Source organism: Mercenaria mercenaria, chromosome 2, assembly GCF_021730395.1.
Source record: "Mercenaria mercenaria strain notata chromosome 2, MADL_Memer_1, whole genome shotgun sequence".
Lineage (NCBI taxonomy): Eukaryota > Metazoa > Mollusca > Bivalvia > Venerida > Veneridae > Mercenaria > Mercenaria mercenaria.
The window spans coordinates 91323061-91336500 of NC_069362.1; the positions used below are offsets into that span (position 1 = coordinate 91323061).

The following is a 13440-nucleotide window of genomic DNA, read 5'->3' on the forward strand; positions in this document are numbered from 1 at the left end:
TCCTTGCTATCCAATGATTCTCTAAATGGACCAAATAACACAGTGAAGGGATGTAGTTCCATTAGATTTCTCAAACTTCAAACAGTTCACTGCATGAATGAAGTTAAGTTGTGTCAATTCCCTTTGCTATGACCAATATGCGATGTAATCTGTCATATTTATGACTTGTAATTGTGCAATTCTCGAATGTAACTCATTAAGCATAAATGTGCATTTTAAGAATTGCGCAGGCTTACAAAGCTTGGGTAACATCCAGCGAAAGACAAAAAATAGTTCCAGCAGGGCTCCAGATAAGATGCGTATTAGCGTAAATTACGTATAGAAATAATGCAAATACGCATGTCTAATAATTTCTAAGCGTATAAAAACGTATATAAAATTACAGAAACGCACACAATGCTTTTTTAAAAACAAAATCTGAATCGTCTGGATGCGTTAGGTAACATAACCGATCAGCCTTAATTCTCCCACATTGAACGTAAACACGCATCGTATGATTTCTATAAACTTTGCGTGGGTTGAATTTTGCAGTCAGTAAACGGATAAATAATCGGAAGAAGAAGCTCGTACTGGTTTGTTTAGTTACTACTGATATTAAAAATGATTTTAATTCTTATTTTTTCGAGAAATAAACAAATCGGCGAAACATTAAATTGTATTTTCTTGTAGTTTTTGAAATCGAAAGTAGATCGTCTATGTTTGGCGAAATGAAACAATTTTTTTATGAAAAGATTTAAATAAGAGGTAATTTAACCGTAAACTTCAATGTCAGATACTGCCAATTGCTGCTAAATGTCTTCGTATCATCACAATTTGTAAAATATATTGTTTAAACTGGAGAAAAGTGTAATCGTATCCGTTTATAATATTTTGGGTAAATATCGAGCTGTGTTATGAAATTTTAAGAAAAAAACTAAAAACAAACTGAAACTGGTAGACTATACTGTCCGTACATCAATCATCAGCCGACTCAGGCCATTCAGGCCTTTGATTAACACTTGGTCCCCAATATACATGGGAAATGAAGTTATGAAGGGTTCATAGTTCTAAGGGTTAGGACATTTGGTTTCATTTGAAAGAATTCTTTGGACAGTGATGTCCAGTGGATGGACCATTTCATAATTTTGTTCTGTTTGAGTTTCTCTATGTAAGCACATAAACATTGTAACATTACTGTGAAGTCTTCAGAATTAGTGCTGGCCTTGCCTGAGTCTGAATCATCTGCTGAATTAGTCCTGACACTGCCTTGTCTGAATCATTTGCAAAATGAGTGCTGACCTTGCCTGGGTCTCAATCATCTGCAAAGTGAGTGCTGGCCTTGCCAGGGTCTGAATCATCTGCAAAGTGAGTGCTTGCCATGCCTGGGTCTGAATCATTTGCAAAATGAGTACTGGCCTTCTCTTTGTCCAAATCACCTGCAGTATTAATGCTGTTCTTGCCTGGGTCTAAATCATTTGCAAAATGAGTGCTGGCCTTGCCTTTGGCTGAATAATATGCAGAATGAGTAGTGGCCTTGCCAGGGTCTTAATCTTTTGCAGAGTGAATGCTGTCCTTGCCTGTGTCGGTATCATTTGCAGAATGGGTACTGGCCTTACCTTTGGCTGAATCATCTGCAAAATAAGTGCTGGCCTTGTCTGGGTCTGAATCATCTGCAGAATGAGTGCTGGCCTTGCCTTTGGCTGAATCATATGCAGAATGTGTACTGGCCTTGCCTGGGTCTGAATCATCTGCAGAGTGAATGCTGACCTTGCCTGTGTCGGTATCATTTGCAGAATGAGTGCTGGCCTTGCCTTTGGCTGAATCATCTGCAAAATAAGTGCTGGCCTTGTCTGGGTCTGAATCATCTGCAGAATGAGTGCTGGCCTTGTCTTTGGCTGAATCGTATGCAGAATGTGTGCTGGCCTTGTTTGGGTCTGAATCATCTGCAGAATGAGTGCTGGCCTTGCCTTTGGCTGAATTGTATGCAGAATGTGTGCTGGCCTTGCCTGGGTCTGAATCATTTGCATAGTGAATGCTGACCTTTCCTGTGTCGGTATCATATGCAGAATGAGTGCTGGCTTTGCCTGGGTTGGAATTATATGCAGAATGAATGGTGGCCTTGCCTGGGTTGGAATCATTTGAAAAGCTTTTATCCTTATCCACAGCAATGTCCTTTCCCTTTTTACCATCTGATGTACTTACCAGGTTAAAAGTAAATAGCTGAACAAATTTGAAGGAAAAATTTGCTACTGAAATAAGATTTTAAGTTGATAGGTTTGCTATACATTTCAGGAGGTGGATTCAAGATTTTATCAAAAAATTGATGGCTATTCTGTTATTAAATGGAAAACCAAAATTCATAATTGCCTTTTTTCAAGAATTGATTGCTTGCAATTTACTAGAACAAGACAACTTTGCTTTGGAAGAATTTGAAATATCACATAGTTAACATTAGTAATTACTGACATTATGCCTTTTTTTAAACATTTTAGCAAACAAGCTATGGTGGAGTTGAAATATTTATGTTCATTATTATGGGTGTTATAGGTAAGAATGTACATATTTGTAAGTATTTGATTTTAGATAATGGTAATATCTTTGATTTCTATAGAAAAAATAAAAATCACAATTTGGGATAATAAGTTCTAAAACCACTTAAGTAAAAATAGTAATTTTCTTGCACACTGGACTGGTTTCTGGTGATTTTACTTATACTGGCAAAACCCGTCTGGCACACATTGTGCCAAATGACTTGTGCTGTTCATGACAACTTGGGATTTGTGCATTGATTATGTATTGTTTATCTGAAAGGTGATAAAATTCAAATACCTCAGTTCCTTCTTTGTAGTATTTAATTCAAGATATGCTATTTTACAGAAAAAAAAAAGCATAACATTATACTACAAACAATAAAACTTAATCAGAACTCTGTTGTTCTGTGTCATTGAAACATCTTGACATCATTTCTGTTTACAGAAGTTAATTTCCAGCATTTTGTTTAAATAAGCTGTTGAAAGAAAGAGTGCTACAAAGAAAGTCTTTCATTTTGCTTGATTTTTTCCATAATTTGGTTTAATACTGTATGCAAAATAATAATGTGGCACTGGTTGTTGATGCAGATGGGATATCTGGCTCTCAGGTAACTGTTGTGGCAGTAACTCAGCAAAGCCTCATTACCACCCAGACGGTTACCCTGAAACTGGATATTCCCATCTTCATCTGCAGCAAGTGACAGATTATTATATTCTCGTAGTAACAGAATAAGCAGTGCTAGTTATATTGGCTGAAAATGGAAATGAAAATTATTAATATTTTCTTAATTTCAGGTGGCATTCTTGGTGCCTTGTTCAATCATATAAACTATAAATTGTCTTTGTTTAGAAACAGGTATGTTGTATTCCTTTATTAAATATCGCTCACAATTTAGAAAGTTGATGGTCATTTTACATCTAACTGAAGTAAAAGGCAATGTAATTTTGAAGTTTCTGTCTATTAGTTTTAATGATACACGTGTTGCTGTTCCAAACTTTTGTGGCAAAGCTTTTATTCCTGAATTTCAAGGCTGGTACTTCAATCTGTCATCTGCCAAAGCACTGAAACTGATATCCAGTTAGATAACATGCTGAAAATATCTGGGATTCTTGTAAAAAAGGAAATGATAACTTTGTTATTTTGGTACCCAGAAAAAATACCAAAACTGATATACAAGATTTTCAATTGAAATTTATAGGGGTCTGTCAAGAATCTCATTTCAAATTTACCATTTTTCCACAGTGTATACCTGCAAGATTTAAAGTGTTGCATAATTAACTGGATCAGATCTAAGCTGTGACTGTCTCATTCCTTCTTATTGCTATGTAATGCAGAGTTTTGCTGGTACTTTTTCAGATATATTCATTTCAAATTTTTACGTGTGATTGAAGTGATGATGGTTGCAATGATCTCTGGGACAGTGTCCTTCATTGTCATTCTGGCATGGAATGACTGTCAGCCAATGAGAGCTGAGCCAGCAACATATCCTGTAAAGGTACTTGTCCTTGTTTAGTAGACTGTTAATTGAAGTACATATTTTGTACCATAATGGTAACTTTGTCAGTGCAAGATGCAGAATATTCATGTTAATAAGCCGGCAACATACCCTGTAAAGGTACTTGTCCTAGTTCAGTAGACTGTTAATAAGCTGTCAACATACCCTGTAAAGGTACTTGTACTTGTTTAGTAGACTGTTAATATCAGTACAAGATGCAGAATGTTCGTTTTAGTGACTGCTTAAAATTGATTTTATGTTGTTAGAGTAAGGCTTCACACCATGTACTGCTCAGTGAAAAACAGATAAATATATGAAAGAGTGTTGATGAAATTTTAAATTTTACAAATAGTAGATCTTTTGTAATCACCTTTTCGTCAGTTTTGGTGTTTACATCTGCATCACAAAAGTTCAGGTTAAAGTTTTACATGTAAGCTGGGTTCTCAGAAACTACTTGGTCAAATGCTTTCAAACTTCATGCATGTCTTTAGCATTATGAGATGACCTTCCAAGACAATGTACATAACTCTAGTTTTCATTTTGTCAAAATTATGCCTCTTTTTAACTTAGAATTTTGCTTGAAGTGTTGCATATAAGCAGGTTTCTCAAAAACTACATGGCCAAATGCTATCTAACTTCACACAGGTCTTTGGCATCTTGAGATGACCTCTCAGGGCAAGTTATATATCTCTAGTTTACATTTTAGGAAATTATGCCCCTTTTTCGACTAAGAAAATTTTGTTAAAATTTTAGTATGTAAGCTAGTTTTAAATGGAAGAGCTTCACATAGTCATGTGCGCTGTCATTAGACAACTTATGTTAAAGTTGATGGACTAGGCTAAGTAAAGGTCATTATTGAAAGGGAAATTTGATAGTTGTATTCTTTTCGTGGCCATAGAACCAGAGTATATATGAATCAGCTTATGAGAAGCAGAAATCTTTATGTTAGGGAGTAGTCATAGAAGTATGTTTTTAGCTCACCTGAGCCAAAGGCTCATGGTGAGCTATTGTGACCGCTCAGTATCCGGCGTCCGTCGTGCGGCGTCCGTCCGTCAACATTTCCTAAAAAAATCTTCTTCTTGAAAACCACTGGGCAGAATTACACCAAACTTCACAGGAATGATCCTTGGGTGGCCCCCTTACAAAATTATTCAAAGAATTGAATTCCATGCAGAACTCTGGTTGCCATGGCAACCGAAAGGAAAAACTTGTGTAGCATCATCTAGTGGTCCTCTACCAAAATTGTTCAAATTATCCCCCTAGGGCTTTGATACTTTATATCTAGCATCATCTATTGGTCCTCTACCAAGATTGTTCAAATTATCCCCCTAGGGTCAAATATGGCCCTGCCCCGAGGGTCGCAAATTTTACATAGACTTACATAGGAAAAAAAGTTTAAAAATCTTCTTGTTTGAAACCACAACTCTTAGACCTTTGATATTTGGTATATAGCATTGTCTTATGGTCATCAACCAAAATTGTTCAAATTGTACCCCTGGGGTGAAAAGAGGCCCTGCCCTGGGGGTCCCATGTTTTATATAGACTTATATAGGAAAAAGCTTTAAAAATCTTCTTGTCAGAAACCATATGATCTAGGCTTTTGGTATTTGGTATGGTGCATTGTCTAGTAGTCCTCTACCAAAATTGTTCAAATTATGCCCCTGGGGTTAAAAGAGGCCCCGCCCTGGGGTCACTTAGTTATTATGTGAGTTATATAGAAAAATACTAAAAAAATCATCTGATCCTATTTCCAAGACTATTTAATTATAATTACCTGATGACCCCCAAGTAATATGATGTCACTTGATTGTGACCTACTGACCTACTTTCTTGTTTTTTAAGATACAGCCTTGAAATATTGATGACTTACACAGTTTTGCACACAAATCGTAAAACTGAATTTCATTGACCATGAATGTGACCTGCTGACTTTCTTAATATTTTATCATCAGTTTGACATTTGAAACATGTAGCTCATATTATTCAGGTGAGCTATCCAGGGTCATCATGACCCTCTTGTTTATGATTTTGGCCCCTTAACATTAAAATAAGTCATTCAGCTCAATCCACCAACATTTAAACCCAATCTATCTATGAGTTTGACCCCATTTTCTTCAACAGTGCTTGAGTGTTAAACACTGAAAAATGTTTTGGCTTGGCAGGGTCGTCCAAGTACTGATATGTTTATGATTTTTTTTCAGTTTTTCTGTACTGCTGGTCAGTACAGTTCTACTGCATGGTTGTTTTTCCAAACACCAGAAGAAGGTGTTAAACATTTGTTCCATGATGCTGAAGGTGAGTAACAGGTTTGTACTAGTTTATACAAACTCGATTCAATCAAAGAAAGGAACAGCAGAGTCCCAGTTGCCTATTTTTGACCTGAAATCATGTGTCACACTAATCTGTTTGTCAAACACTTTGACACTTAAAAGTGCATCAAGTATCTTCTTTGATAAATGAGATGTGAATTTGTTGTTTTAACTGTTAGTAAGACTTTGGTCTCTGTTCTTACATCAAAATATATAGATTTTGTAGATCTTTAATTCAAATGTAAACTCAAGGGTTATTGTTATTTGTTTATTAAATTTTTTGAAGTATATGAGAATCCAGCCTGCAGTTTGATCTATATAATCTATAACATTTTTTAGCTCACCAGTCACAAAGTGACAAGGTGAGCTTTTGTGATCGCACAGCGGCCGTCGTCCGTGCGTAAACTTTTGCTTGTGACCACTCTAGAGGTCACATTTTTCATGGGATCTTTATGAAGATAGGTCAGAATGTTCAACTTGATGATATGTAGGTCAAGTTTGAAACTGGGTCACGTGCAGTCAAAAACTAGGTTAGTAGGTCAAATAATAGAAAAACCTTGTGACCTCCCTAGAGGCCATATTTTTCAATGGATCTTCATGAAAATTGGTCAGAATGTTCACCTTGATGATATCTAGGTCAAATTTGAAACTGGGTCACATGCGGCCAAAAACTAGGTCAGTAGGTCAAATAATGAAAAAACCTTTTGACCTCCCTAGAGGCCATATTTGTCAATGGATCTTCATGAAAATTGGTCATAATGTTCACCTTGATGATATCTAGGTCAGGTTCGAAACTGGGTCACGTGCGGTAATAAAACTAGGTCAGTAGGTCTAAAAATAGAAAAACCTTGTGACCTCTCTAGAGTCCATACTTTTCAATGGATCTTCATGAAAATTGGTCAGAATGTTCTCTTTGATGATACCTAGTTCAGGTTCGAAACTGGGTCAACTGCCCTCAAAAACTAGGTCAGTAGGTCAAATAATAGAAAAACCTTGTGACCTCTCTAGAGGCGATATTTTTCATGGGATATGTATGAAAGTTGGTCTGAATATTCATCTTGATGTGTGACCACTCTAGTTTAAGATCCAGCCTTGAAATTTGGATGACATGTACAGTTTTGCACACCAATCTTTAAACTGTCTTTCAGGGACCATAAATGTGACCTACTGATCTACTTTCTAATATTTTAGCATCAGTTTTCCATTTTAAACATGTGGTTCAATATACTCAGTTGAGCGATTCAGGGTCATCATGACCCTCTTGTCTTTACGTTATATTTAGGTTGCCAGTTGTGGTAGTATTATCATTTTGAATTTCCAAAATATCTTTAATTATTCGTACAAGGCATAAGTCTGATCATCATACAGTTTATAAGAATAATATATATTACCTCTAAGCATATTTTTGTCTTCATTCTATATCATGTGTTATTCATTAAATGTAGTACAATGATTACAGGTACCTACAGTGTATGGACCCTGGTGTTGTACTGTCTGACTTTCTTCTTGCTGGCATGTTGGACCTATGGACTGTCCATACCAAGCGGGTTGTTCATACCAAGTTTACTGGTTGGTGCAGCATGGGGACGACTGTTTGGCCAGTGTCTACAGCTGATGTTTCCTAATGCTGTAAGTAGTTATAAGTTCCAGGGCTCCGGAAATTTTGATAACTCAATCGGTCCGAAACGAAAATCCTGACATCGGCGCTACACCACCCACCGCATTCCCAATATTACATATTTTGTAAAACGTGATAGGGTAAAGAAATAAGCATGTCATGCATTTAAACTGAGTTACCAGTCACCGCGCGTTACGATACAATGAAGACAGTTATTCAGTGTTATGTGTGATCGTTACTTTTTTTAAATTTCGATGTTTTTCCAAGATAATACGAGGCATTGACACCGTGTGCGTAACTAGTCTAAAAGCCAACGCACGTGACTTTGATACCGTATACACAGCAGATACTTTGTGATGTTTCCTCATTCTTTGACGGAATTCTATAAAATACAGTGCGTCAAAGTGAGTTACACGACACATATTCTCTGCTAAACAGCCTCAGTATTTAAAGAATACTCTGCCGCGGACCGAATGTGTACGTTATTTGAACGCTGAGATCGAATTTCCCGCATGTATAGTACCAAAAATATATTTGAAATGTTTTTTAAAAGACCGATTTGATAAACAGTGCCACTCCGGTTTTCTTTACCATTCGTGGTTGCCCGTCTATTTTTTTTTTTTTTGTACAGTCGGGTTGCAAAGACGATTTTCTGCATTTGTTTCAACTGGAGCCCCAACAAATGAATTATGTAATTTTTTCAAATCAAGTAATTATAAAAATTATTTTTATCGGTTTTCCGTGTGATGTCTCATTAAATCAAAGACCTATAATGTACAATTTTAGCTCTTTGACTAAATGCAGCGACCATTTGTTTGTTACCGTGATCAAACATAGCCTTTTGAAATAAACCATCCGTCGGATTCTAAATAAAAGAAGTGGATCCCCGTCGAAATGATTTGGATCCAGTCAGAAACGTTAGGAAACCAGTCAAAAATGTTTAATACACTGCAGTCGGCTGTCTCCAAACATTAAAGGATGTGCCGTGCGAGCACTGATTGCGTCACGTGCTAATTACGGACCGATTATCAAAGTGACAATCAGACCGATTGACACGTTTATTGATTATCTGAAGGTGCGACCAACAATTTCCTACTTGGCAGGTGATCGTGAATTAAGATATCAGACCGAAATTTATACTTTTCTCCATTTTTATGGGACCGATTTTTTTCGTTTTTTTACTTCACGAATCGGTCTGAAAAGTCAAAAATGGTCTTAAACCGACAAACCGTCAAATTTCCGAAGCCCTGGTTATAACTGTTGACGTTTATATAAAGTTCCTTTGCAGCTTTTAGATCCTAATTGATGCTAATTGATGAAAATCCATCCAGTTTCAAAACTGTTACTGTGGGGTTATTGTATTATTGTATCAAAATTACTTGGGGCATAAATAATGCTTCCTTTTTATGATCCTGTTAAAATTTTGTGTTGAAGATACATATAGTTGACACATTGTCCTTCCATCCGACCGTACATGTGACTATGCCTGCCCCATTCTTTGTTCCTTATCCTGATAACTCCTAAAGTTATCAAGGGATCTGCCATAAACATATGGAAATTTTTACTATAAAGTGAACTTGTCCATATTATCAGGACGTGGATGTATCATGCTTGGTTTAGTATTTATGGCCTTTTTAAACTTACAGAATGCTTTATTTTGCTAAACATGTTGCTCCGGTAACAGTTTACAAACGACTTTGCTCAAACAATGAAACTTCAGTACTATTAAAGAACCTTTGCATATTATCAGGACATATACATCTATGTACTAGTATAACCCAGAACAAATGCTCCCTATTTTCCTTATAAATGCAACTCCCTTCTATTTGCAATAAAATACATTTTCATATTGCTTATATACCAGTATTACTGTATACAGTGGTATATTATTAGGATATACTGTACTACTGTATGCCCCTAATAAATGCGATCCCGCCTTTTTATACGCCCGTTTAAAAAACGGGATGTATTATGGGAACGCCCCTGGCATGCGGGCAGGCAACGTCCACAGACTTTGTCCGGAGCATGTCTTCTTCATGCATGGAGGGATTTTGATCAAACTTGGCACAGTTGTTCACCATCATGAGACGGAGTGTCTTGCACAAGAACCAGGTCCCTAGGTCTAAGGTCAAGATCACACTTAGAGGTCTAAGGTCAAATTGAATAATGACTTTGTCCAGAGCATATCTTCTTCATGCATGGAGGGATTTTGATGTTACTTTGCACAATTGTTCACCATCATGAGTCGGAGGGTCCTGCTGAAGAACCAGGTCCCTAGGTCTAAGGTTAAGGTCACACTTAGAGGTCAAAGGATACAAAAATGAAAACTTTATCTGGAGCATTTCTTCTTCATGCGAAAAATAAAAAAAATAAAATTCTATTTGCAAATACAGGTGCTATTTGCTAATTTGCTGTGACGGGCGTGTAGTGTGACATTCTGGCACTCTTGTTGCAAATATCAACACCCAGCAATTTCTTTTTCATGTGATCAGTAAATGCAGTCATATTACCCCAGTTATATATTGTAAGGTTATATTCCAGTCCTGTAAGCAAATACTGTTGTACATTCTGTGTCCAGGATATATTCAGGGAACATACATCAGTTTATGAATTTCAAAGCTCTTGTTTTCTGCATGAATGATCATGCTAGATATTAAATGTATTTGATTGCTTAGTGGTATGTACACGTATTAAAATTTCAGTGTATCCAAGTACAAAAACTAAGATCTATGCATGTGTTAGATAAATTAATCAGAAAAAAAACATTTGAGTTACTGTCACTAATATATTACCTATTGTTTTCAGGTATGGTTAGATTCTGGAAAGTATGCCCTGATAGGAGCTGCAGCACAGCTCGGTAAGATTTGAATAAAATATTTACCAGCAGCACTACTGTTATAAAGTTCTCTGTCCTTATTTTGTATAAAGTTTAGGATAACCACAGCTCCTTTTAAGATAAATTTATACAAAGGTATTCCCTTCTTTGATTTTTATTGTAAAAGGCTAAAAAATGCAAGAATCATTAGTTAGATAGAGGACATTTGTCAAGAGACCATGGAATGAGAATCCTGCATGGTTATGTAAACATTTTCACTGGCTTAATCTGTCACCAGAGTAGAGTTGAGGTTACCTGAGAGAACTGAATTCTTTCTAGAGAGGAAACCATCAGATTGGTTTGTGGAAGGTTGGTGGTTCTACTTTCCGTCTATGTCTGAAATAATGCTTGGTGTAGTCTTAAGGTCTCCATAAACCCCTATTGCTTATTAGTTGTCATATGACTTCGTACACAACAACAACCACAAAGGAACCATATGATATTTATGTGTGGGAATGGTCATCGGAAACAGGATATACTAGTGGTATACATAGACATACTTGTATCTGTGTGTTTTACAGGAGGCATAGTTCGGATGACGATAAGTCTGACTGTGATAATTATAGAAGCTACAGGAAATATAACATTTGGTCTACCTGTGATGGTGGTACTCATGGTCTCAAAGTGGATTGGTGATCTTTTTAATGAGGTTTGTAATTTTCAGTAAATATTGAAATATTGTGAAATGTTATACAATATTGTTGTGATAATTTCCTACTCTTTTTGACATACACTTCTTATCTTATTTTAGAATGATTATGAGATAGAAAACCACAGACCTCAAGTAAACAGTTATTTTACAAAGAGAATTTTCTTTTCTAAATGTCAGGCAGTTTAGGCATATTTTACATATCCTCAAAATGTATAAATTCCCTTTATTTCTTCATGCACCTTTATTTCTTGTGTGATAAAGAATTTTTTAAATGGGGAATGATACTGTTGTAAATTTAAGTCACCAATCAAAATACCTAAGCTACATTTGTTGCCCATTTTTTTTGTTTTTGAAAATGATAATTTCTAATCTAATTTGATCATTTGATAAAATGTGGAACCACAATTGATGAATAAAAGAAAATTTCACAAATAAGACTACTAAAATTTACAATTTTACCACCTTACAGACCTTGCTAGAGTTTACAAAGTTGCAGACTAAATTGTTAATTCCTCAGTTTTGTAACTTGGGCTTTAATTATTAGAAATGACAAATTTACTTCTGAAAGTTAAAGGTTTTGTAGGTGGTGAACTGAGAAAATCAAAATGATATAGACATGTATTAACTAGACTTTGTGTAGATTTATCTGAAGATATAAGTAAGACATTTATATATCTATAAAAGATCTAAGAAACTTTATCAGTTAAATATATTTTACATATAGACTTTGAAATTGTTTCAGGGTATATATGACATGCACATACATCTTCAAGGAGTTCCGCTGTTAGGCTGGGAACCACCAGTCCTTTCTTCAAACATTTCAGCAAGGTAAAACTATTTTTTTATTTGAAATAATAATTATTTCAAGTTTGAAGCTGATCTATGATCAGGTGGGAAGTCACTGGACAGTGAAACCTAGGGTTTTTAGTTTGAGCCCTTTCTCGTCCAACTTGGATCATTTTGGATGAAACTTTAAATGGATATCTGCTGTGGTTGATATACATCTTGCATGTTATAGATCTAGGGGGAGCTTCTGAAACTGAAGTATTTTGTATCTAGCACTGTCATTCAAAAATCATAAAATGAGAGGCATTCATTTGGATGACTGTGGTAACTAGTTGTGACTACAAAATAAACTTAGGTAGGCAAGTTGTTTTGAAATAAAGAAATCAAGAGATTTTGTGTCATCAACTCAACATCTGAGAAAAGGCCTGATTGATGAATGAGAGTGCATTCAGTTAAAGAAAGCTTGCATGTTTATGCATGCTAAAATTTTTAAATATTCACCCAAAAAATACAAAGTGGTATTAGCAAAGTTGCTATTATATTATGCTATAAGTTCTTTAAATTATGTAAATCTCTGTGATTCCTTTAAAATCATGATCTGAACTTTTAAAATACTATCAATACTTTGTGTTTTGTCATATTTGTATTTATTTCGTATTGTATACATGTGTTCTGTTGGGATTGCATTAAAAGCTATGTGTGCATCTGTTTTCAAAGTCTGTTTCATTTTAAGTGGTCATTTCAAATTCAAAAATTGGAAAAAAGATGATGTCAAAGCTGTCTCAGTAAAATGCTTTATCTTGTTATGGCGCAAAAAGTCAAAGTCTGTGCCCGTAATATTATGAGCTATTTCTTACACTCCTGGCTGCGAAATTAAACTGAATTTGAATTTATATAAACAGGTCAATTGCATGTATGATAACTGAACTAAATGAGATACAGCTTCAAGATTGCCCTAGTAATAACTCTTTTGTTTGTTCTGACTCGACCAGTTCATATTAAGTCATCTTTTCCTTTTACAATGTCCTGGATGACTGCATTGGACTGTTTCATACTCTGTGCATTATAGTCCGAAAGGGAAATGTGGTCATATACAATACAGTCTCCATGTTTACTGTTCTAGTGTTGGCAAATCGATGAATGCAAAAGAAGTCTTAAGTGGTTCTTTATATGCATTTAGAGATCTTTCGCATT

General features: G+C 35.6%; 1 protein-coding gene across 3 annotated transcripts in view; it reads left to right on the plus strand.

Annotated features, from left to right (window-relative positions):
* Window positions 1-13440, plus strand: part of LOC123564565 (H(+)/Cl(-) exchange transporter 7-like) — a 52675-nt gene that overhangs the window by 20947 nt on the left and 18288 nt on the right. For all 3 annotated transcript variants that reach the window (XM_045358234.2, XM_045358235.2, XM_045358233.2), the window contains exons 9-16: window positions 2472-2526; window positions 3306-3366; window positions 3868-4006; window positions 6208-6301; window positions 7775-7944; window positions 10739-10790; window positions 11330-11457; window positions 12203-12288. In XM_045358234.2, the coding sequence (XP_045214169.2) occupies window positions 2472-2526; window positions 3306-3366; window positions 3868-4006; window positions 6208-6301; window positions 7775-7944; window positions 10739-10790; window positions 11330-11457; window positions 12203-12288 (785 nt within the window). The remainder of the gene's footprint in view (window positions 1-2471; window positions 2527-3305; window positions 3367-3867; window positions 4007-6207; window positions 6302-7774; window positions 7945-10738; window positions 10791-11329; window positions 11458-12202; window positions 12289-13440) is intronic.